A 25,798-nucleotide genomic window follows, 5' to 3' on the forward strand; every position below is an offset into this window, starting at 1 on the left:
AAGCCTGTTAGGCGTAGTTTGAGCACAAGAACCATCTGTGTAATTTGCACTCATCAAGGTAATGATGCTCTTTCTTTCTTTTGTTTTGACTCAACTGTTTCACCTCATAACTTTTTTCTGAGAGGTGAAAAATGTCATGGGACAGACAGACACACACACACACACACACACACACACACACACACACACACTGCAAAGGTAAATATACGTCAATATATGTGGCCATCAGCCCACACTTGTTGGCTACTTTTGCTGTTTCTCTTCATTGAACTCTTTCTTTCCAAATTTATTGAGGTATAATACATGAATAAAAATGACCTATATTTAAGATTTGTGCCATGGTGCTTGAATATAAATTTTGAAGTGATTATCACATTTTAGTTAATTGACACATCCACCAGGTAGTTTCCATTAAGCAAATGAGGATGCCCAGGCTTCTCTTCCTGTTGAAAACAGTTCTTCACCACGAGGCAAGTTTGCAAGACTGAATTAAGTGTGTGAGTCTAATATGGTACAAAATGATCATAGCTGCTTCTGTCTTCCTCAGGAGATGAAGATCCTTGCTCTTTGGGGACACAACTATTAAGTAGCCTGATTTTTCTAGGTCTGTGTTATCTTGTAAATCTCTATCTTTAATACCAAAAATAGATTTATTGCCATTGGTTTTAATAAGAGCCCTTGAATTCCTTTACTGTATCATTTAGCTATTTGATTGATGTTTATTAATTTAATTAATAAATGTTCTGGTCTAATGTCTCAGAAGACGTATGTGATAAGTTGAGTCTTACTCTTTTTTTGTTTGAAGGTATGAAATAATTCTTAGGAACATCTATGTCATATTGTGTTACAGTCTTAGCAAATGAACAAAGTGTGAAAAAGTATTAGCACGCAAGAAAGGGATGAGAAGTGACAATGCTTGTGAGTCAAGAAGAACAGAGGGAGACTATAAGCAAAGATTTGAATATTCCCATAGCTCAATATAGATGAGAAATTTTTTCCTCATGTTTAAAATTTCTGCCAACTTCAATGGTATCAAATTCACCTGGAGTATTGCTACAACAAATCCTCACAACTTGTCAAAAGCAAGTGCAGAGCAGTTCCCCAAATTTTTATACCAGCCATGATTCCAGACACTGTTACTTTTGCTTATATGGGAAGAATTCGATTTATTTTGTTTCCATCTTATCTTTTCCATCAGATTCATTTGGGATATGAGTGATGTAAATCAAACAGCTGTTTCCAAATTTTTTCTCCTGGGACTGACAGATGATCCAGAACTGCTGTTCCTTCCCTTCTGGCTGTTCCTGTCCATGTACCTGATCACAGTGCTTGGGAATCTGCTCATCATCCTGGCCGTCAGCTCTGACTCCCACCTCCACACCACTATGTACTTCTTCCTCTCAAATCTGTCCTTTAATGACATCTGTTTAATCACATACACCATCCCAAAGATGCTGGCAAACATACGATCACAGGATCAGAGCATCACCTGCACAGGCTGCCTCTCCCAGGTCTGCCTGTCCTAATTTTTGGAGGTTTAAAAAGTTGTCTCCTAGCAGTGATCGCCTATCACCACTACGTAGCCATATGTCACCCTCTGAGGTACACAGTCATCATGAATCCTCAACTATGTGTCCTGCTGGTTTTGCTCTTCCTGTTTATTAGCATTGTGCATGCTCTCCTCCATACTCTGATGGCCCTGCAGCTGTCTTTTTGCCCAGAGCTGGAAATCGCACACTTCTGTGAACTTGCTCAGATCATCAAACTTGCCTGTTCTGATACCCTCAGCAATAGCATCCTAGTATATTTGGTAGTTGGCCTGTTTGTTGGTGTTCCTCTCTCTGCAATCATTTTTTCTTATATTCGTATCGTGTCCTCTGTACTGAGAATGTCATCAAGAAGAAAGTATAAAGCCTTTTCCACCTGTGGGTCTCATCTCTCAGTTGTTTCATTGTTCTATGGGACAGGTTTTGGGGTGTACATCAGCTCTGTAGTTACAGATACACCAAGAAAGACTGCAGTGGTTTCAGTGATGGATTCTGTGGTCACTCAGATGCTGAATCCTTTTATTTACACTCTGAGGAACAGGGACATGTTGGAAGCCTTGAGGAAACTCAATATGTTACCTTCTTTTCTGTCATATGTCATTTGTTTTGTATTCATTCTTCTAGAGCAAGTCAAAGGTACAGGACTTTGGGAGAGCCACAAAGCCTGATCCTTTCCTTTACTTTCCTTACTACAATTTTCTACAATGCTCATATGACATAATGACCGGGTGGATTTTAAATTGCCTTGCAATCTGGCATTTGCTTTATGTTTCACTCTGTAAACTTGGTACACAATTTTAATTCTCTAAACACAATTTCTTTGCTTTAGTTTTATACACACAGAACTTGAAGCACAGGCTGTAATCCTAGTAAATTTCTGTTGTGTAATCTCAGAATGTAAGATGAGAAGACAGACAGAGAAGGGAGTGTAAGCAAAGCTGTGGTGATATGCACAGAATGTTTTCTACCTGCTGGTGTCATTAGGGCCATGTGAGTTACATCCTACAGCAAGCCCTACTGTGAAAGAAAGGAGTGAATACTTCGAGACTTTGAAGCAATTCTTGAGACCTGCTACTGATAAGTCATATCTTTCTGGGCAATAACATCTTCCATTTTTAGGGTTATCATTTATAAATTTTCTTAATTGAATGACAGCAGTGGTTTGAGAGTATTATGTGTTATTTAAAATTGATTGTGATAGTTAACTGCTTTCGTCAATTTGAGTACAAAAACCCCAACTCATGGGATTAGCATAGTTCTTGGCGTAGCTGAAGGGGTTTGCTGAAGACAGCAGACCCACCCTGCATGTAAGTGATACCAAGCAATGGGCTTGTAGCCTGAATGTAATAAATGGGAAATGAAGAAAGAAGGCTGGCTGTGTTTTTTCCTGAGTGGCTCCAGTCTATAAATTTACCTTGGTTGTCATCTCCTGGCTTCCACTAAAGAACTTTAGGCCTTCTGATATGGACTGGCATGGAACACTACAGTGTGCTCCATATCTTTGACATTTCACTAGATCTTTTGGATCTCCATTATGGGGACAGCCCTCTCCCCTCTTCCAAATCTGACTCTGCAGGTAGCCATAGTAAGCTTACCTTATAAATCCTTATAAACTGACATATTTGTGTTAACTATTTCTGCAGTGAGTACTGACTGAAATATATATATTTATTTATATTAGCATAAATATATATATGCAAAACTCCACCAGTATACTTTATATCTGATAAGTAAATTCAGCAAAATGGCAGGATGTGAGGTCAACACACAAGTGTCAAAGGTATTCCTGTACACCAATACTGGGCTCATTAGGAAAAATATTAGAGAAGCATTTCCATTTGTAACATAATCAAAAAGTTAAATACCTCAAAATCTTATGAAGCAAAGAGGTGAAAAATCTTTACAGTAAAAACTTAAAGAACATCAAAGACAGAAGTTGAAAGACATTAGAATGGAGATAGCTTTGTGCATAAACTGCTAGAATTACTATTAAAATAACCACATTACCAAGAGCAATGCACACATTCAATGCAATTCCTATTAAAATACCAATATTGGGGGCTGGGGATTTAGCTCAGCAGCACAGCACCTGCCTGGCAAGTCTGAGGTCATGAGATTGATTCCCGGTACCAGAAAACAAAAAACAAACAAACAAAAAACCCAAAAAATAAAAATAAAATGAAGAAAAAAAATAAAATACCAACATTCTTTAAAAAGCTAGAAAAATAATCTTGAAATCAATATGAAATCAGAAAAGAGTTACAATGGCCAAAGCATTTTTGAGCTAAAGGAGCAATGCTAGTGACCCCACAGTATCAGATTTCAAATTCTACCACAGAGCCATAATAACAAAACAGCATGACACAAAAAGAGACATGGAGACAAATGTTCAACTGTTTTGGCCATTTGGGAAACAAAAATCAAACTACACTGAGGTTCCATCTCACCCCTTCCAGAACGCTAATTACCAAGACACACAAAACACATGCTAGTGAGGATATGCAGGGAAAAGAACCCTTGTACACAGTTGGTAGGAATGTAATAGAAATATCTTTTGATGTAGCTATACCACTCCCAGTATATCTACAGAAGCATTAAAGTTAACTTATTATAGCAATACATGCACAATCATTTGGAGCAGCACAATTCAGAATAGCTGAGACTGAAAACAGCATAGCTGCCTATCAACAAATGTATAAAGAAAACATGATATATACATAAATATTACTCAGCCATAAAAAAGAATAAATTAATATTATTTACAGGAAAATGACTGGACACAGATCCATGCTGCTAAGCAAAATAAATCTCTCAGAAATGGGGAAGGGTATTAGGGGAGTGGGTAAGGCAGAAGAGGGCAAGGGAATTGAAAATAATCAATATATGTTTTCCTCATGTACAAATTCCCTAAATCAAATATCACTATTCTGTATTACCAGTATCACTAATAAAAATTATATCCATTTAAAAACAAAAACAAAAAAAGAATTGAACAACCAACCATTAAAAAGCAAAAAGCCAAATTTGGCAGAATACAATATCCCTTTGTATTCCCTAGTGGATTTTCATTTTCTTTCTTTTTTTTTTTTTCTCTTTTGAGACAGTGTTTCCCCAAGTTTGCTAGGCTGTCCTCAAACTCATCATTTTCTTGCCTCAGCCTCACAGATAACTGGAATTACGGTCACATAATGTCATGCAGTGCTGAACTGTACTTTGTGAAATTCCTTTTTTCAGGAGCCCAAATAGTTCAGTTTGCTCCTTTTTGATGCTATTTTTTTCTCATTTGGACATCCATACACCAAGTCAATTTTTAGCCCCATTATTTTTTTCTTGGAGGCCTTTTGGAAATTTTCAACTGTTCTAGGCTCATGGGAAGCATGAGGTCCAGGCATCTCAGCTCTTGAGTTCACCCATATTTTTCAAGTAAGAAGCTCTTTCTCTGCCCCAGTCTTCTCTAAGAGAACTGAATCTTCATTACCTAGAATGAATATGTATTTTCTTATTTATGAGGATGGGCAACAGAGCGCTTTGGTCTCTGCCCAAACACGTTATGCTTGATATCTTCTCTGTTACCTGAAAAATCTTATTTTATATTTGTATCTAGTATTTTTGGGTGTTACATGCTTTTGTTTTACAATTGCATGTCTGCTTTTGTAACTTTTTTCTGATTTACATACTTTTATATTTTATAACAGAATACACATGTTAAAGATATGATTTTTGACATAAAGATATCATATGTAAGATATGATTTACATATATTTATATTTTATAATGGGATAAGGATGTTAAAAGAAGATATCCTGGCACTTTCTTAAAAGTTGTTTGTAAATAATACATTTGAAAATTATTGATGAACAAAATTTACACAGAAAGATTTAACGTTATAAATTAAATTGATAAAATGAATATATCATTTCTAATCAGAAAAGTTCTGAAAATCAGCATTATTTTATCAGTTTTTTAATTTTTAAAATAAAAAAGTACTAATGAACTATGAAATGTAGGTTGGTATCTAATAAAATCTCATGAAACACAGATGTTTGCATACCACTCAGCCTTGGGTAATTTTGCAATCATGTTAATTAAACATGTAGAGCCAGTTACAGCTCACATAGTCTTTTTATCTGTATTGCTTTTATTAACACATGTTTGTAGTAGATAATTTTTACATTCCTTATGGAAAATGGGCACATACATATAATATATCTTAATTCCTTTTCTCAACCCCTTGGTTTCCCTTCTTCCCTGCTCCATCCATTTATTAATCCCTCTACTTTTCTTGTACTTGTGTGTGCAGTACATAGAAATTCCTTTTGACACAGCTATGCCCATTGCAGGTTTTTTGGGAAAGAATTAAAGACATCACATTGCAATGATCTATGCATACTCATGTTTATAACAGAACAATTTATAACTAAACCTTGGATGTAGCCCATATGTCCATTAACAGATGAACGGACAATGAAAATGTGGTATTTACACACAACGCAGTACTACTCTGTCATAAAAAGAGCTCATTATTTTCTAATGTTAAAAAAAGTATATTGAGAATATGAGACAGAATTGAAAAATACACAGGAACGATAATTAGGAAATAACATCCCTTTTATAAGCGCAATAAAAGTGGAATATTCTGAGCTAAATATATAGAATAAAAATTAGGTCTAAGACATGTTGATACACTTGTGAAGAAACATTTCTGAGTGTTTTTAATTTTATCCTATTTATCTACATGTATAATTATTATATATTTGTGGTATTTTTTGGGATGAAACTGAATTACGCTCTTTGCTATTATGAAATATAAGGAAGTAGCTAAAAGGGGAGTTAGGAATTTGCCAAAAAGTTCTATGTGTTACATGTGTAAGGTAGGTAAAATGGAGGCGAGTAGAAATCATGAAGAGGCTTGGATGAGGCACACTTATTCTAAGGGGTCAGGGAAGCAGCAGCCATTCTGAGTTCCCAATTTCCAGAGAATTGTTTTTTTCAGAATACCTCACCTGGGATCAGAATGATAGAAACATTTTTGGTCTAATGAGGAGCTTTGGATATTGAGCCCTGAGGAACAGAGGCACTTTAAGAATTGGCCAGTAAATATCTTACCCCAAAGTGCTACACAGTTAATTAGCAACAGCTGCATTTTTTCATAATAATGATTCTGTTTGGTCCAAATCCCACTGAATCCGTGAGTTTCCCTTTACTGAGCCACGTCTTCTGATACGCACACTCAGGTGAGATGATGAGTGTTATTTTCAGTGAAGGCAATCGGGCAACCTGAATTCCCTTAGTTTATGGCATGTGCCTAAGGGAGGAGTCTTGCTACAATTTCATCCTGGGGAAGCCATCATAAAAGTGCATGCAGTAGTTCACCATTGTAAAAGAAGGAGACTTTTACAGGTAAATGGTTGCAACACAAGACCATACCCATAAGTGAAATAACTCACACCCACATGTGTGTCTTACTAGTGTGTCTTACTAGTGTGAGAAACTGAATGAGTAAATAAGATCCAGAATATACAATAGATATTGTGAATTGGGAGGAAATTGTACAAAAGGAAACAAACTGTAGTGGGGGAAAGGAGAAAGGAAGGCAGGAAGGGAAAAGGAAAACAGTATATCTACACAAGATAGTTAAGATAGTTATAGAGCTGGTTTATCTTAGTTCGTTGAAAAGAAAGGTTTGTGCTGATATTGTTTGGACAATATTGCATGCCCCTAACTTGTACTCTGAGTAACTACTTTGAAGATAACAATATGCAACGTATTAATTATTGTTACTCTCCTAATATCTTGTTTTGAAATTCTGTTTTATTTTTCGTGTCTTTAAAATAAAAAAGAACATGCATTAGATAACACAAAGCAGGTGCCTCATGACCCTGCTTGACTGTCGCCATTCTGACGTAGTCTCATTTACACGTTCGCATTATTCACCCAGCTCTCGCTCGGCAAGACACCTGCTTTCTCTTCACAGCAGTGGGAATCTGTTCCATCTCGAATTATGAGTTTCACAAAATATTCTCAAGTTTATTTGAATACTTTCCATGGTGGTAGAGTGTATGGATCAGTTTACAAGTTGCGCAGAGCTGCTCTAACAAAGTAGCAGGCCAGGTAATATATTAACAGAAATTTATTTTATCACAGTTCTTGAGGCCAAAAGTTGAACAATTCGGATACAGAGAGAATTGGTTTTTCCTAAGTTCTCTCTGCTTGGGCTATGGATGGCTGTTTTCACTCAGTGTGTTCCTGTGGTCTTCCCTCTGTGTTTGTCTGTGTCCTAATTTTCTCCTCCTAAAAGAAACCCAATCATACTGGACTGGGAATCACTCTAATGGCCACATTCTTAATTAACATTTCTTTTTTAAAGGCACTTTTGCCTTTATTTCTGGAACTAATACACATAGCATTTGTATAAGTAAGACTGAGGTAATAATGCCTAGCATCCAAATTTGTAATTCTTTAATTTTCGTTTTCATTTGTAAATATTTGCACTACAAAATGATTACACTCATCTTGGGGAGTTGGTACATGTACGAAACTCTCCAAAGATAGATCTCCACATGTAGTCATGCTGTGGCATATTGGGGGTTAGGATCTGAGCATATGAAGTTTGAAGGAGACAGAGTTCATCCCAGCATTCTCTCTTCCTTTCTTCTTCCATATGCTGATTCCAGGTTCATCAATATGCAGAGATCCGTGTTTCAGTCTGGCAGTGGGGCTCTGAGAACTCTGGGAGAGGAGGTGGAGATGCAGGCAGCATCACTTAGTAGCTTCTTAGTGCCCAAGATTTACTTATTAAAATTAGCAAATATTTTAAACAGGAGCAGCAGAGACAGTGTCATTAACAACAGTAACAGCAATGACAACAACAAAACCTGACCATGCATCACCACTGTCCAAAACTAAGAATGTTGACCTTTTGCTACATCTGTTTCAGTTTTTTAAAGGTAAAGTCATGAAAAAAGGAACACACATGTGTAAATATCATATTGTTTCTCTGGTGTGAGAAATGGAAAGGGTAAGGAAGAACCAGAACGTATACTAGATCTTATGAAACAGGAAGAAAAATCTCAAATGGGAAGGGGAAACTGGGGGAAAGGGAGAAAGGAAGGAAGGGAAAAGAAAAAAAATGAGAAAAGAAGGAAAAAATGGAAAGAAAGCTTCTGTAAACAAGGAGGGGAAGAGAGGTTGAAGGGAAGGGAGGGGAATGGGAAAAAGGAATTAAGATATGTCCTGTACATGTGGAAAATAAGGCCCTATGTTGAATGTGATCATTATGTATATCTATGATGTGTGGGGAGCAGCAACACTCAAATTATCTGGGAAAATTTCAGCCATCACTTGCTCCCCCATCTGCTGCCCGCTCTGGGCTAACCACCCACTTGAGACTCCCCTCAGTCCCCTCCAGGCACCCACACCTGGCTCCTGCAGGCTGTGTTGCTTTCCCACTTTGCCCAAGCCTAGGCGCAGTGGTCTGAGACTTGGTCAGGTGCTCCCAGGGAGAAGCAGCAGCAGCAGGCCTCCTAGGCTGGTGCCTGCAGACAGTCCCTGGATTCTGACTGTCATTTGTTCTGAAGGCATGTTTCCTCCCTGAACCACCTAATCCCAATCAAAGACATTTCTGATCCTTTAAACCTTGGAGATGATCTATAGAAGAGGAAGGAAAAGAAGGATGTGAAAACACTCACTCATAGCTCCTCTTCCCACAGTCAGAAAATGCTTGGAAAACTAAATAGGCTGAGAAATGGCGGGCATTTCTGTGATATCACTATTCATGGCCAGGATAAAATCTGTTTGTCATATAAAATGGTCCTAGCAGTTTGCAGAGATTTCTTTCAAACTTGTAGGCCAAGCCGAGGATGACAAGAGTGTTGCATCTGCATGTTAACACGTTACACTGACTGGCTTTATACTTCCTTTAGAACATGCTTATGCATCCCCTGTCAATTAATACAGAAAATATTACCAATGTTTTAGCTGCAGCCAGCTATATGAGAATCTTTAGTGTTACTAGCACCTGCTCAGCATTCATGAAATCCAGTATTTTATGGAATACACCCAATAACCAGCCAGAAAAGTTTGGATGCTGGACAAGAAGGTAATTCTTACTGCAGTCTTACTTCTCGAGATGGAAGTATTTCTCCAGCATCTTCAGAGTGCAATGTGGTGGGAATAACCATTCCTGTCTGCCAAGAATCCCTGAGAAAGTGCAGAAGCTACATCGTTTTGTCTCCTGAGAGTCCTGTAGAGTGTAGCACAAAACCAAGTACCTCTCAGGTATTGAATTTTTCAGATCCCTACACAGAAAATAGAAATCAGGGGCTGGGGATTTAGCTCAGCAGCACAGCGCCTGCCTGGCAAGTGCAAGGTCGTGACTTTGGTTCCCAATACTGAAAAACAAAACAAAACAAAACAAAACAAAACAAAACAAAACAAAATAGAAATCAACCACTTGACACTTCTTGAACATCTTCCTTGGACTTTTCCGTTTGGAACTGATAGAAGGATTCAGTCTGAAAAAGCTAAACAGGCAGAGAACAGCCAGACTTGAGAATTACCAGGCCCATCTGAGGCAAGAAGAATGGTTGTGTGACCTGTAGAAGCAGAAAATCTTCCTCATCTCTGGGTACCAAAGAAGATGTCCGAGTCAAAGTAGACAGGTTAAGCAATGAGGAGGCCCATGAGGAAGTGTCCCAGCCTGTCAGTGCCCCTCACAGTTCACTGAGTGGTCAGCAGAGAGTATCAGGAAGTGAACAAGTCCAACAAGAGCTTCTGATTAGTCCACACTCTTCCTCTATAGGCTCAGTAGATGAATGTGCTACCGAGGAGTTGCCTCACTTGGAAGTGCTTCTGGCATTAATGCTCATGTAGATGATGATGATCGGCTGTATCCCTACCAAATCTACACTGCTCCTTCCACAAGCAGTAGAGAATGACCAAGCAAAACTGGTCCATACACACCTTTTCAGTGTCCCACCTGTGGGGTGCTATTCACCCATCTTAAGAATCTAAAACAGCACCTTCTCACCCACTCAGGAATTAAACCATTTTAGTGTGACTGCTGTGAGGGAAAGTTTACCAGGGCTTACTCACTAAAGATGCATCAGCTAAAGCATGAAGTTATTTCCTAGTACCAGACTACCTAGACCAAGACCAAGATCTTGGAGACCATGGTTTGGAAAGCAAATCCTCTGTTGAAATGCCTATAATTTTGCAGGTCTCCTCCACCCAGAAGTGTGAAAGCACTTTTTCCTTGGGATCTCTTGCTGGACTGGCAGAAAAGGAAGAAGAGGTGCCAGAGTAGCCAGAGACCAGCACTTGTGCTGAAGGTACCAGAGATGATGCCCCAGTCAGAGTTGTCTTCCACAACTATCTAGTAGTTTTGTGATTTGGCTTCATTTTATGGAAAGGGTCTGTGCTTGATCTTGAACATTTAAATTAAATTTTTTAAGCAAGAAAGGCTATGAGAAGGAGTCTCCCTTTTCAATTTGTAAGCCCTGCAACTGGTGTTTTTTTGTTTTGTTTTGTTTTGTTTTGTTTTTTTTTGGCTTTTTCTCCGGTACCAGGAACCGAACTCACGACCTTGCGCTTGCCAGGCAGGTGCTTTGCCGCTGAGCTAAATCCCCAGCCCCGTGTTTTATTTTTCTTAACTGAGAGATTGCTTCTGTTAGAACATAGTAACATGATGTTGAAACAAAAGAAATCATGAAACCCAGGAGAACCAGCTGACTTAAAACATGTACCAGCTTTTTCCCCTTTCAACATTAAAGATAGGCTAACAACAGATCATTAGGTAAAGACAAAATCAGAAGCTTACTGACATGATTATTCTATGATGAAATGATACGTGCCAAATTACTAAGCAGAATTTGACTAATGGCCTGAGTAGGTGTTTATTCTTTTTTGCAGGACGTTGTAAAGCCTGTGGATTTGGAAGTATTCTTGGTAAGCTGTCTTAAAATTACTAAATACTTCTGAAATTGAGCATACATTTTTTTTTTGTTTTTGTTTTTTTTTTGTTTTTCTCCGGTACCGGGAACCGAACTCACGACCTTGCGCTTGCCAGGCAAGCGCTTTTGCCGCTGAGCTAAATCCCCAGCCCGAGCATACATTTTTTTAAGCTTTATCATTTCTACTATGGTTTTTTAGATGAAAATTTGCTATTGTATAGGCATTCACTATAGCTTTCAATACCACTCCAAAGGCAAAGAACCACCATGACTGGGAAGTCAGACTGTGGATGAAATGACTAGGAATACACATTAAATACACAAATTTCACCTTCACAGACACTCTTCTAATACTGTTTTTCAGGTTGAAATTGACATTGACCTGGTCAATTTCATTTACCTGACAACTACCTGGTCTTTGGAGGTAAATGCCTGGAAACTAAGTCATTGCCCAAATCACCTTTCTTTTTGGTCCATCAACTGTACTTTCTCTTGCATATGCTGCTGTGCTACCGTATAAAGGAAAAATATTAGAGATATTCTATATTTTATATGTAGGTTTACATATTGTTGGAGATGATTTACTGTATCCTTTTGGACAAAACAAAGAATTCAGGTTGATAAAAAGATAAAATGTGTCAATAAACTTAACAAACAAAAGAAGCATACAGAATTCATCTCCTCAATATTCCCCTTTACTCCTCTTCTTCCTTCCCAAGGCATGCCAAGACTATGGTGGTGTTCCTATGCATGACTCTACATCTCATATTTAAGTAATGGAAAAACAAACTGTTTATGACAATACAGTGGAATACTAGTAATTAAAATTTGTGAAGGAGGACTAAAAATATCAACATTGATTTAGTAAATAATGCCCACTATCAATAACACACGTATATATTAGGGTACTATGTATAGAAACTTTTAAAAGGCAACATATTACATATTTTATTTGGATAAATACTATCAGACATAATAAAAATTGTGGGAGAATAATGTACATCATGGGAGTGTGGCTACTTCCCTGGAGAAGGAATAAAAGGAAAGTCATAGAGGTAAGCACAGTGAGGGGCCTGAAATAAGCCTTTATTATTTCTTGTGATAAAAATACCTGAAGCAAACAGGTAGAGTAAGTGAAATACTTATAGGTTGGAGCTGATCCTACATTACTATCTGATCTTCTATTATCTATAGCATAGATTACATAATCTATAGCAAAACTATATATTCATATGAACGTTCAAGATACTTGAAAGTTTTGTTATTGTGTGAACTTTTTCACTTAATTTTTTCCTACTATAGGTATTCATAATTCTTGTGATACAGGCTTTTAATTAATTTATTTTAAAACACATTTTCTTTGCTGTTTGTATGTCCAGGCCAAATAAATATTGGTATCATCGATGTTTCTTTCTCTCTTTCCTTAATTCTCTATGTAACCAAGACTCCCAGAGATATTTTCAGCACAGAAACACTTCCCCATAGTTTATATTCATCAAGCTAGAGATGTTCTCTCCTTTCCTGTTGAGTGAACTGCCACAACTTACCAGTTCCTTCTGAGGGATGAAAACTGAGTTCTTTCTTAAGGCAGACACATCCACACTTATTGTCTGTCTCTTCTGTCTCTGTTGCCTCTCTCTCTCTCCGTCCAACTCTCTGTCTCTTTCTCTCCTCTCTCTCTCTCTCCCACAGACACACACACACACACACGTACATACACTAGGCAATGTCACAACAAGGAACCCTCCTACGTCCATGTACTGACTGAATTTCTTCTATTTATTTCATACTATTTCATAGATAACAATGAGGTTTCCTCCTTCCAAATTTAATGAGGTGTAATTGTACAAATAAATTGTGAATATTTGAGTTATGCAAAGTGACAGGTGGAGAAGTATATGGTGTCAACTTATTATCACATAACAAGATAATTAGCACCTCTATTATCCAATGAGGATATCCAGGCTTTGCATGCAGCTGAAGATGGCTTCCATTCATAAAGCTGATGCAGGTGTCTGCAATTTTGGAATGTGTATGTCTCATATGACACCAGATGATAATCTTTGTCATAGCTGCTTTTTTTCCATAAGAAGACCATAGCTTTCCAGGGACACTCCAGGTAGAACACTTATGATTATCTCAGCCTGTTATTTCATAAATGTCTGTCTTCTAAACACCAATTTTTCCATCTGTGTTTTTGCAGGAGTGTCCCTATTTCATTCTTTCTTCCACTTAGTTATTTGTTGGGTATTTGCTGGTTTTACTTAATGATAGACTACCTACCTCATTACAGGAAGAATTTCCCTTAGGATGAGGCAGCACATGTCATCCACATTGTTACTATCGTTCTTTTAGAATTAATTGCTGAATCATATTGTTTTAGGTTCTGTTTGCAAGGCACAGTCTTATGAGCTTCAATTTTATAGGCAACATTTGATATTCTTTGATCACATCCATCTGGATGAATGTTCTCTGCCTGCTTGAATTAATAGGGAGAATGGGGCTTACCTAAAAATGAAGGTATAACTAGGGAATATATTCAGGCAGAAATTTTTAGGGTGAATTATAATACTTTCATCATCTTTGAGGAATTCCAGCTCTGCACACTTCAGAGACATTAGCAGAGACTCCATAAGAAAGTTAACTTAGCTGTCAGCCAATCTGAACTGTGATCCAGTCTGTGCCAAAGACTGTGCATTTTGTGTATATGACATGCCCTACTGCGTCTGTGAGACTGAAATACTAACTGATTCATGTGCAATTTGAGAAGCCCTTCATCCGAGGTGTGAAAAATTTGGAGACTATTATTCTAGAAAGCAGATTTGAAAACTCACCACAGCTTTCTTTTGGTGTGAAGGTATGGACTATCCATTTTGGTTAAGACTTTGGCACTTGACACAAATATGAAAACTATGGGTGATACAAAGGGAATAAAATGTAGAGTTTATTTTAAACTCTACATGTAGAGAAAATGAATATATATAGAGAGAGAATATAAACAGATATTTGCATATTCATGTGGTTCAAAAACAAATGTTTTTTTTTTTTTCCTTTTTGCTTGTTTAAAGCTCTGGTTCTCCAATTTTAGAGGTGTCAGATTCAGCTGGAGTGTTTGTTAAAACATATATTGCCGGTCGTCATCACCAGAGCTTATCAACAGTAAGCAGAAAACAAGGTAAGATTTTGTAATCATACCCGTTTCCAGGCTCTGCTTTTGCTTAAATAGGCAGCATTCATTTTACATTTTTGCCGTATCTTTGCTACAAGATTTACCACCAAAATGGAGCTTACAAACCAAACAACTGTCTCAGAATTCTTTCTTATGGGACTGACTGATGATCCAAAACTTCAGCCCCTCATCTTCAGCCTGTTCCTGTCCATGTACCTGGTCACAGTGTTCGGGAACCTGCTAATCACCCTAACCGTCATCTCTGACTCCCACCTTCACACCCCCATGTACTTCTTCCTCTCCAACCTGTCCTTCACTGACATCTGTATAAGCACCACCACAATCCCAAAGATGCTGGTGAACATCCAAACACAGGATCAGAGCATCACTTACACAGGCTGCCTCCTCCAGGTTAGCTTTGTGTTGATTTTTGGTGGCTTGGAAAATTGTCTCCTTGCAGTCATGGCCTACGACCGCTACGTGGCCATTTGCCACCCGCTGAGGTACACAGTCATCATGAATCCCCAGTATTGTATCCTGCTGATTCTACTCTCCCTGCTCATTACTACTGTGAATGCCCTGCCTCACAGTCTGATGGTGCTGCAGTTGTCCTTCTGCACAGACCTGGAAATCCCACACTTCTTCTGTGAACTTGCTCAGATGATCAAACTGTCTTGTTCTGATATCCTCATCAATTCTCTGCTGATGCATTTAGGGACTACCATATTTGCTGGCGTTCCTTTGTGCGGGATTATTTTTTCTTACACTCAAATTGTCTCTTCTATTATGAGGATCCAATCAGTGAGTGGGAGATATAAAGCTTTTTCCACCTGTGGGTCTCACTTCTTAGTTGTATCTTTATTCTATGGGACAGGTTTGGGTGTGTACTTGAGTTCTGCTGTTAGTGACTCTTCCATTAAGAATGCAGTGGCTTCAATGATGTACATTGTGATCCCTCAAATGCTGAACCCCTTTATCTACAGTTTGAGAAATAAGGAAATGAGAGAATCCTTGACATATCTCATCACTGGTAAACCCTTTTTACTCTGAGTGTGTGAACTGCTTGGAGCTTGAGTTTCTACTATGAGTTAGAAAGACAGAAATAGTGATGAACCAGAGTACTGATTCTCCTATCAGTGTATTCTTTCAGAAATGATTGTGTAGTATGAAGACTAAATACATTTCAACATAGACTACAAGTCTGACTTTGTTTTTATCCTTGATCATTTTCAACCTCTTTAAACCTCCTCCTCACTTCATCTCTCCCCGTGATACCCTTCACCATCTTCAGAAAGTTTTCCTTTTTGTTTCCTATTGCCTCTTCATTATTTCATTCATTCATTCATTCATTCATTTAGATATAGTTTTGAGTTCTTATAGAAGAGAAACTATGTAATATTGAACTTTCCATGCCTGACTTACTTCAGTTAGCACTATGTTCTCAAAGTTCATCTTTTTTCCTCCAAATGACCTGATTTTATTGTTTTTATGGTAAGACAATGTTCTATTGTGTGTACACACCATGCTATCTTTATCCATTAATCTGTTGATGGGTATCTGGGCTGTTAGTTATTATGACTTCAACTATTGTAAATGTGGTAAAGAGCAGGAAAGATCAGTGAGTGGAAAAGCACAGTCACTCCTGCCCTGCCATCAGTGAGTTTGGCACCTCCCCTGCAGCAGAGGAGATCGAAGCTGTACTTGCTGTCTCCATAGTGATGGTAGGAGCAGAGAGACAGCCCACAGCTCCCCACACTGCCCAAAAAAGTGGTGTGAGAGGACAAAGACATGCCAATGGAAATGAAACAGAGAAGGCTGGGAGGCTGACTGGGAGGAGCTGTCTGTACACGCTGGGAGTAGCCACAGGTTGTCTCTGTCTGAGGGTGCCACAGCAACTGGGACAGAGACAGAGACTAACAGGTTATTCTTTTTTTAAATTTGTTTAGGTCTTCGAACTTCTCATCTATTGATCTTCTTTCACTCTTTCCTCAACTATCTCTCACAATTTTATGGTATTTACATTTGACTGATCATTCTCAGAGTCTTTCTGGTCTGGTTTGATAAATATTGTGCTTTCTCCTTCACTTTATCCCTACTTCCCCTTTCTCCAGTTTCCCAAAGCCTGTGTGATCATTCTTTGTCCTTCAGCTTTGCTTCTACTGTATTTCTTTTCATTTAGCTTTCTGCTTTGTACCACATCCCTCTTAAATTACTCCACCACAGGATAAAATTACTAAGGGGAAACTCTTTGTGCACAAGTTCCTGAATAATGTTGGATTTTCTTACATAACTGTGGATTTTGCTCCTAGGTTAAAGGTACCATATTAACAGTTATCATACCATATAAACTAATCACAGTTTGTCAGGTTTTAGGCTGTGCATGATACTACTGTAATTGATAACTGTACTAATTTAGCAAGGATGTCACCTCTGTTGTAGTCAGTTGTTCTCCCTTTTATGACAACACTGTGATTATCTGGGGTCACCACCATCACCATAGTCCAGTACCAAAGGACTGCATGCTGAGCTAAATATATAGCAACATCTTCTCCTTAATAAATTGGGAAGATATGTCTTGGAACAGACATAATGACCAAGGACTACCTAAAGCTAGAAGACATCTCAGAACAGATATCCCCTAATGAAGCCTAGATACCAGTGATAAATGTGTCTACAATAAGAAACTTACAAGCATCAACATAGAAAACAAAATAAAATAAAACAATAGAAAATTACAAGACACTGAAACAAAATACCACCACAGACCTTCAGCCCACTGAAGACAAATTCAGGGGACAAATGATGGAGAACATTAGAAGCAACTCATTTAATGTTACTCCAATATTCCGTTTCTGTCCAGGGGTGACAGATCCTGAGAACAAGGTACCCGTAGATGAAAAGAAAAGCAAGAGAAAAAAGAAAATCAAGAGAGACAAAATTCTGGGATCAGGGGGCTTGCAGCCACTCAGACTGCAGCCTCGATTACCAATCTCAGTCACTTTTTATTGAGCGAGAACAAAGGAAGCAGCTAGTACAAAGGGCGGATATCAAACATCTTAGCAAGGACAATACAACTCAATTACCATAAATATGAGATTTTACTTAGTAAGCCATCATGTTATCATTCCTTTCAGCATGTCTCAGTAAAGCATTTAGTGTCAACTTTGGCTTTCCACAAGGACATAGGTTTTGCAATCTTATCCTTTCCACCAATGTTTTTGCTAGACTTCCTCCAGAATTAAACAATCACATGGCTTGATCAGGCATGAGGCAATACATTGAAAGACTAATTAAAGAATTGTCCTTCTCCACATATAATCCATTACTCGGGAGGCAGAGCCAAGAGGACTGTAAACTCAAGGCCAGCCTGGGCTGTATAGTGAAACCCTATCTTAAGAAACCCTAATAAACAATAAACAAATCACTGTGTGATTTGAAAGCAGAAATCACTACTTTCTATAACTAAAGAATGTCCTTCTCCACAATTTAAATTGTCTGGAATGATAAAAGCAAAAGTAGAAAACAAATCCATGATGCTATATAGGAAATCAGAGAAGGTATAATATTTAGGGTTAAAAAATATGATGACCATGCTGATGGACTTGCTCAGCAAACCATAACTAGACAGATTTTTTTAAAAGCATAAAGATGATAGAAATAATAGATACTCAACATAGGAAAGAAATAAAATCTATGATATAAACAGATATCAAAGAAATTAAAAATCCCATTAAAATTTATAAAACTGCATGGACAAAAATGAAGATAGAATATAACACATAGAAGACAGGATCATGGTGAGCAATCATGAAAAGAAAGATTTCTTTCAAATAGCAAGGGGCCATGAGAAAACAATCCAACACCTGCAAGATGATGCAAAGAAGAGCAACATAGCATTGATCAAAGTCAATGAGAAAGCAGGAATCCACAAAAATGATATAAAAAAAGGTGTTCACAGAAGTAATGGCAGAAAACTTCCCAAGCATGGAAAAATAATTTGACAAACATATAATTAAGGTATAGAACTCCAATTATTCCTGACAAAAACAGTCAACACAAAGGCATATAATAATCAAGATTCCAGAAATTCAGCACAAGAACAGAATAGAAAAAGCAGTTACAGAAAAGAAAGAACTCATTTATAAAGGAAAGCCCATCAGAATCATAGCAGACTTTTCAGCACAAACCCTAAAGGCAAAGAAAGCTTGGAGTAAAGTATTCCAAATCCTGAAAGGAAATAATTTCCAACCAGACTGATGAGCTTTGCAAAACTATCTTTCAAAATCAATGGAGAAATAAGATACTTCCATGACAAAACACAACTGAAGAAATTCATGACCACAAAACCAGCTCTACAAAGTATCCTAAAAGATTTTCTAGAAAGAAATAACAATGAGCACAATTTAAAGAAATAGAAAGAAGGCACTACACAGGGCAAGCAATTAAACAGAGGGGAAAGACAAGAAGCCAACAGCAGAAAAATAATATGAGAAGGATAAGCCAATATATATCAGTTATAATGACCAATATACATGGTCTCAATTTACCAAGCAAAAGAAAGAATGGCAGAATGGATCAAGGAATAACATCCAACAATATGCTGCATACAAGAAAGATATTTTTAGTAAGTTTATGAGTACAATTTATGTATATAGAGAACTAGCACTATATACAATATATCTTGATTCTTCTTTTTTCCAACTCCCTCCCCTCTCCTCAACCCCTCTTCCCCTCCTTATCTGAAAATCTTATTTCCATTTTATCCTCCTTATTACAAGAAACACATTTAACCCAGACAGAAATTCACAGACTGAAAGTTAAAGGATGGAAAACAATACCTCAAGTGACAGGAAACTGGAAATAAGCAGGGGTAGATATTCTAATTGCAGACAACATGCACTTCAGGCCAAGACTATAAAAAGAGACAGAGAAGATCAGTTCATACTTCTTAAGGGAAAATGTCAAAAAGAAGAGATAACAATCTTAAACATATATGTACCAAATACCAGTGCACCTAACTAAATAAAACAAATATTAGTGAACATGAAAAATCAGATAAGCAACTGCAAGCCAGCCTAACCCAGAAGTACTCAGGATACCCAGAAGTACTCAGGATGCCAGCAGGAGCTGCCTCAGTCCAGTGTAGATCAGCCCAGCCTAGCTCCACCCAGAATCACCCTGGGGACCAGAGGAAGCTGCCCCAGCCCAGAGTGGCCCAGTGCTGCCTAGCATTATGTGGGGGCACTGGTGGGAGCTGCCTCAGGCCAATGCAACAAGGACCACCTATAGTGCCAGTAGGAACCAGCCTAGCCCAGCAAAACCAAGCAGTGCCTGGGGCACTCAGGGGAGTGGCACAGAAGCTACAGGACACTGTTTCCTGAGGGGCCTCACTAAGCCAGTGGGTTAAAAAAACCTACCAAGGGGAAACATTGCATACAAATTCCTGGTATATGTTGAATTTTATTGTATAATTGTGGAGCTAGTTTCCACGTTTAAAGATGTCAAATTAATAGTTACCACAGTTGGTCAGTTGCTAGGCTGTGATAAATGTCATTGTTATTGTGAACTGTACTACTTTAGCCAAGATGTCATACATGTTACAATCAGTTTCTCTCCCACCAATGACAAAACTGTGATTGGATGGGTTTATAACCATAGTCCAATAGGAAGGGATGGACTCCAGAGCCAAGTAGATTGCAACCTCTCATCCTTAATAAATTGGATGGGTAAGTTCTTGGGATACACAAAGATCAAGAACCATTTATACCTAGAAGACTTCTCAGAGGAACAGACATTTCCTAGGGAAGCCATGATATAAGTGATAAAGCTGTCTACCCTAATAAATCTATAAGCACCAAATAAGAAAATAAAATGAAAAAAAGAAAAAAGAAAATGATAGGATGCAGAGGCAAAATACAACTCTAGGCTCCAGCCCACCCCAGACAAGTCCTGAACAAAGTGACAGAAAAGAAGTCAAAAGCCACATACTGGAACTTCCTGAAATGAATGCAGCAGAAGTTAAAAATAAATGGAGGTGGTTATAGAATAAATAATCTCTCAGGTAAAAAAAAATGATGATCAAAATGAAGGACATGCCTAACAAATCTAGAGAAGACAAAGATAAAAGTAATAGATGAGCTTAGGAAAATGATGGAATCATGAATGCCTAACATAGGAAAGAAACGAAAACCATGAAAAAGATACAGATATCCAGATCAATCAATCCAACAGCTACAAGATGAAGCAAAAAAGAACAACATAAGTTTGATCAGAATCGCTGAGAAAGCTGGATAGTGCAAACGCCATTTAAAAAAACTCTACACAGAAGTAATGGCAGAAAACTTATCAGACACGGACAAAGTATTTGACATACAATAGGCAAGGCATATAGAACTCCAGTTAGCCATAATCAAAACAAATTACATCAAGGTACATAATAAACAAGATTCTAGAAATTCAGCACAAGAGCAAAATATTAAAAGCAGTTAGAGAAAAGAAACATGGATAAAGAAAAACCTATTAGAATCATTGTAGACATCTCAACACAGGCACTTAAGTTAAGGATAGCTTGGAGTGAAGTGTTTCAAGCTGTAGAAGAAAACAACCTCCAACCCACATTGATGTACCTCAAAAACTGTCTTTCAGAATTAATGCAGATATAAAATACTTCCATGAAAAGGAACAAATGAAGAGATTCATGACCACCAAGCCAGCTCTCCAAAATGCTGTAATGTATATTCTATAAAGAGATAAGGAAGATCACACTTCCAGGAACACCAATAGAAAGAAGGCACAAGGCAAGGCAAGCAGTTAAACAGAAGAGAAAGACAGGATGCCAAAAGTAGGAAATTAACATGACAAAGATAAACCAATATGTATCAGTTATAACCATCAATGTCAATGGTCTCAGTTCACTAATCAAAAGAGATGGCCTGGCAGAATGAATCAAGAAGCAAGATCCAAAGATACGCTGCATACAAGAAACACATTCTACTCAAAAAGAAATTCACAGACTAAAAGTCAGAGGATAGGAAAGAATATTCCACGCAACAGGAACCCAGAAAAAAAGCCAGGGTAGCTATTCTAATTGCAAACAATGTGAACATCAGGCCAAGACTAATCAAAAGAAACAAAAAAGGTCACAACATATCAGTTAAGAGAAAACTACAATAAGAAAAGATAATAATCACACCTATATATGGACCAAATACTGGTGCAACCAACAAAAACAAATATTATTGGACATGGAAAATCAAATAAGCACAACACAATTGTAATGGGGGACCTCAATATCCCACTGTCACACACAGACAGATCAACTAGTCAAAAAATCAACAGAGAAATATCAGAATCAAGTCAAATCTGTGAACAAATGAACTTACTAGATATTTACAGAGTATTCCTCTCCATGACAGCAGAATACACATTCTTCTCAACTGCACATAGGACAGTCTCCAAAACAGACCATACATTAGTCCATAGAACATGCTTAGGAAAATGTAAAATAATTAAAATTATACCATGCGTATTATATAATAATAGTGCAAAAAAAATTGGTAATCAAAAGCAAAAAAAAAAAACCAAAAATACATAAACACAGGGAAATTAAATAACACCCTGCTGAACAACCAATGAGCTACGGATGAAATTAAAGAAGACATTAAAGAGTATCTACAATTAAATGATAAAGCCAATGCAACATACCAGAATTTATGGGACACAATGGAAGCAGCCCTAAGATGGAAATTTATGGCAGTGAATTTTCACAGGAAAATGGAACATGCTCAAATAAACAATCTAATGTTGAACCTCAACTGTCTAGAGAAAGAACAAATCAAACTCAAAGCTTAAATAAGCGAGGAAATTATAAAGATGAGAGCAAAAATTAATACAATCAAAATAATAAAGCAAGAGGCTCTTGTAGGTAAATGGATGCAAATACAGACCATACTCACAAGTGAAATAAATCAGACCCACAATGTTTACCCACCCAATGTGTAAACATCACATTGTCTCCTTGGTATAGGAACCTGAAAGAGTCAGTAAAACTGAAAACATACAATACATGATATAAAAGGGAAAGAAATTTCATTTTTTTTTCCAGTACTGGGAATCGAACTCATGACCTCACACTTGCCAGGCAGGTACTTTGCCACTGAGCTAAATCCCCAGCCCTGGGAAAGAAATTTCTTAAAGGAAGGAACAACTGGGATGAGGGAAAGAAGAAAAAAGAAGAAGGTAAAATTAAATATATATATACATATATTATATATATGAATAGCTGGGATAACTGTACTACTGATGTCTGATGGTATACTGAAAGGAACAGTTAATGCTTCAAATTTTTTATGTTCTGACCAATTTTGCATGCTTATATCTGGTAATCTGAGCAACTGATTTGAAGACAACAATATGCAGTGGAACAACCATTGGTGAATTCCTACCATCTTGTCTAATGAAACTCTGTATTATCTCTAATGTTTTATCTAATAATTATTTTTTAATTCCTTTAATGGTTTGAACACTCCTCCATTTTTACATCTGGTAATCTGAGAAATGTAGTTTAAGATAAGAATATGTAATATAAAAACCACTGTTAATTCCTATCATTTTGTTTTGAAACCCTGTATCATTTTTAATGTTCTTGCTTTGTTTTGTTTATGTTTGTGATGTTGGTATTCTGCTATTGTTCTTTTCTTTCTTTTACTACTCTCTTTAAAACAAAAAAATAAAAAATAATAAAGCAATACAATGAATCAATGAATTGAATGTTCTTTGAAAGATTAAATAAAATTGATAAACCTTTAGCCAACCTTATCAAAAAGAGGAAAGAACAGACTGAAATTCATGCACTTAGGAATGAAAAGGGTGAAACCACAACAGATCCCACAGAAATGCAAAATATCATCAATACCTACTTTGAGAACTTGTACTCTAATAAGATGGAAAACCTGGTCTGGGGATGTAGCTCAGCAGTACAGCACCTGCCTGGCAAGTTCGAGGCTCTGAGTATAATTCCCAGTACCAAAAAGAAAAGATAGAAAACACAGAAGAAATGGATAGATTCTTAGATACATATGACTTACTAAAACTGGATCAAGAAAAATATAAAAATTCTAAATAACACAATATCAGTCAATGAAATTGAAAATGTAATGAAAAACATATGAACAAAAAAAAGTTCCTGTCCTGATGTATTCACTGCTAACTTCTACAAGCAGTTGAATGAAGAACTAATGGTACTAATGCTGAAACTCTTTAATGAAGTTGAAAGGGAAGCAATATGCCCAAAGTCATTCCTAGAAGCAACTATTACCCTGAGAAGACCCCAGTCAGAAAAAGGAAGTACAGGCCAAATTCCCTAATGAACAAATCCTCAATGCAAAATCCCTCAGATACTGGCAAACAGAATGCAGCATGTCATCAAGAAAATTATACAACTGATCTAGTAGAAGTCAACCCAAGGACGTAGCAATGGTGCAACACACACAAATCAGTAAATGTAATATACCATATCAACAGAGCCAAAAACAAAAATCACATGATCATCTCCATAGATGCAAAGAAATTACTTAACAAAGTCCAAAACCCATTTATGATAAAAACTCTACAGAAAATTGGAATAGATGGTTTATATGTTAATCTGATAAAAGCCATCTATGGTGAACTAAGAGTCAACAGCATACTACATGGTCAAAGTCTGACATCTTTCACTCTAAAATCAGGAACAAGACAAGGATGTCCACTATCACCACTCCTATTTAATGTAGTTCTGGAAATATTAGCTAGAGCTATTCAACAAGAGAAAGAAAACAATATGGATAGGAACAAAATAAGTTAAATTATTATTATTTGCAGATGACACGATACTCTACAGAGAAGACCCCAAAAGCTCCACAGAAAGACTTGTAGAGTTAGTAACAGAATTGAGTAGCATGGATGGATAAAAAGTGAACACTCAAAATCAACAGTATTCCTGCACACAAACAACAAATGCACTGGGAGAGCAATTAGGGAAACCATACTCCACAATATTATTTAGAAAATGAAATACTTAGGGCTAATGAAATATATAGCTCAGTAGCACAAGAGCCTCCCTGGCAAGTGCAATATCCTGAGTTCAATTCAGAGTACCAAAAAAAAAAAAAAAACAAAAAGAAATACTTAGAAATCAGTCTAACAAAGGAATTTAAACATCTATACATTGAAAACTACAGTACTCTGAAAAAGGAGATCGAAGAGGATATCAGAAAATGGAAAGATATCTCTTGTTCTTTTCTAGGAAAAACAAACATAGTAAAAATGGCCATATTCCCAAAATTATTATACAGATTTAATTCAATCTAAATCAAAATACCATTAGCATATGTGGTGGATTGACAACTGGCAGTCAACTTGTAACACCCAGATGAACTGAACCACCATGGTGCTAGGTGTGGTAGGCCCACCTGAAGATTGTTGCCAGCAGCATAAGAGGCAGAACTGGAAAGGTTGTTGGGAGAGGCTGTTGGGAGCTGGTAGAAGCTGTTTGTTGGGAAGCTGTTAGGGAGCTGCTCCTTTCTTGGGCTACACTGCTGGAGGACCTTGTCGTGCTGGCTTTCCTGATAAACTTGGCTGTTCTGGTAAGAGGAGGAGCTTGGGACCTCATTGTCGCAGAGAAAGGCTATGGTTCACTTTGGGAGAGCTCTGGTCATCACTTTGAACATTGCTTCCTCGTTCCAGAAGGGAAGATGGAGCACTGCTCAGTCTCCTGGAGAAGCCTGTCATGCTGGCTTTTCAGATGGGAACCTGGCTTTCCTCATCCCTGGAGGAGACTGGGACCTTGCTGTTGCTGATGATGGCTATGGTATGCTTCCAGGGAACTCTGGTTCTTACTTGGAGTGTCACTTCCTGGCTTCAGTTCAGTTACCTCAGCCTGCTAGTACAGATCCTTCATCCTGCTGGCACAGACTTTCTCGCTTTCCCCACTGACCTTTGGGCCTTCCCAGCATACATCTGTGAAACAGGCCTGCGTGAGACATTGTCGTGGGCTCTAGGCCTCCAGCTGGACTCGTGGAAGACACTGTTATGGGCTCTAGGTCTTTAGGTGGACTTATGCAGGACATTACTGTGGGATCCAGGCCCTCAGCTGG

General features: G+C 37.6%; 1 protein-coding gene and 2 pseudogenes across 1 annotated transcript; all 3 read left to right on the forward strand.

The window, feature by feature from the left end:
• The first annotated feature begins 1,211 nt into the window (after positions 1 to 1,211).
• On the forward strand, positions 1,212 to 2,215 carry LOC102024965 (annotated as a pseudogene).
• Positions 2,216 to 8,556: 6,341 nt separating this feature from the next.
• Positions 8,557 to 10,678, forward strand: LOC102025306 (annotated as a pseudogene).
• A 4,078-nt stretch (positions 10,679 to 14,756) lies between these two features.
• On the forward strand, positions 14,757 to 15,716 carry LOC102025641 (olfactory receptor 7G2-like). The gene has a single exon (XM_005414812.2). It carries the CDS (start codon positions 14,778 to 14,780, stop codon positions 15,714 to 15,716), a length of 939 nt encoding a protein of 312 aa, XP_005414869.1. The 5' UTR covers positions 14,757 to 14,777.
• The last annotated feature ends 10,082 nt before the right edge of the window (positions 15,717 to 25,798 follow it).

This window comes from Chinchilla lanigera, unplaced genomic scaffold (genome assembly GCF_000276665.1).
Source record: "Chinchilla lanigera isolate Chin_1 unplaced genomic scaffold, ChiLan1.0 scaffold00199, whole genome shotgun sequence".
NCBI lineage: Eukaryota > Metazoa > Chordata > Mammalia > Rodentia > Chinchillidae > Chinchilla > Chinchilla lanigera.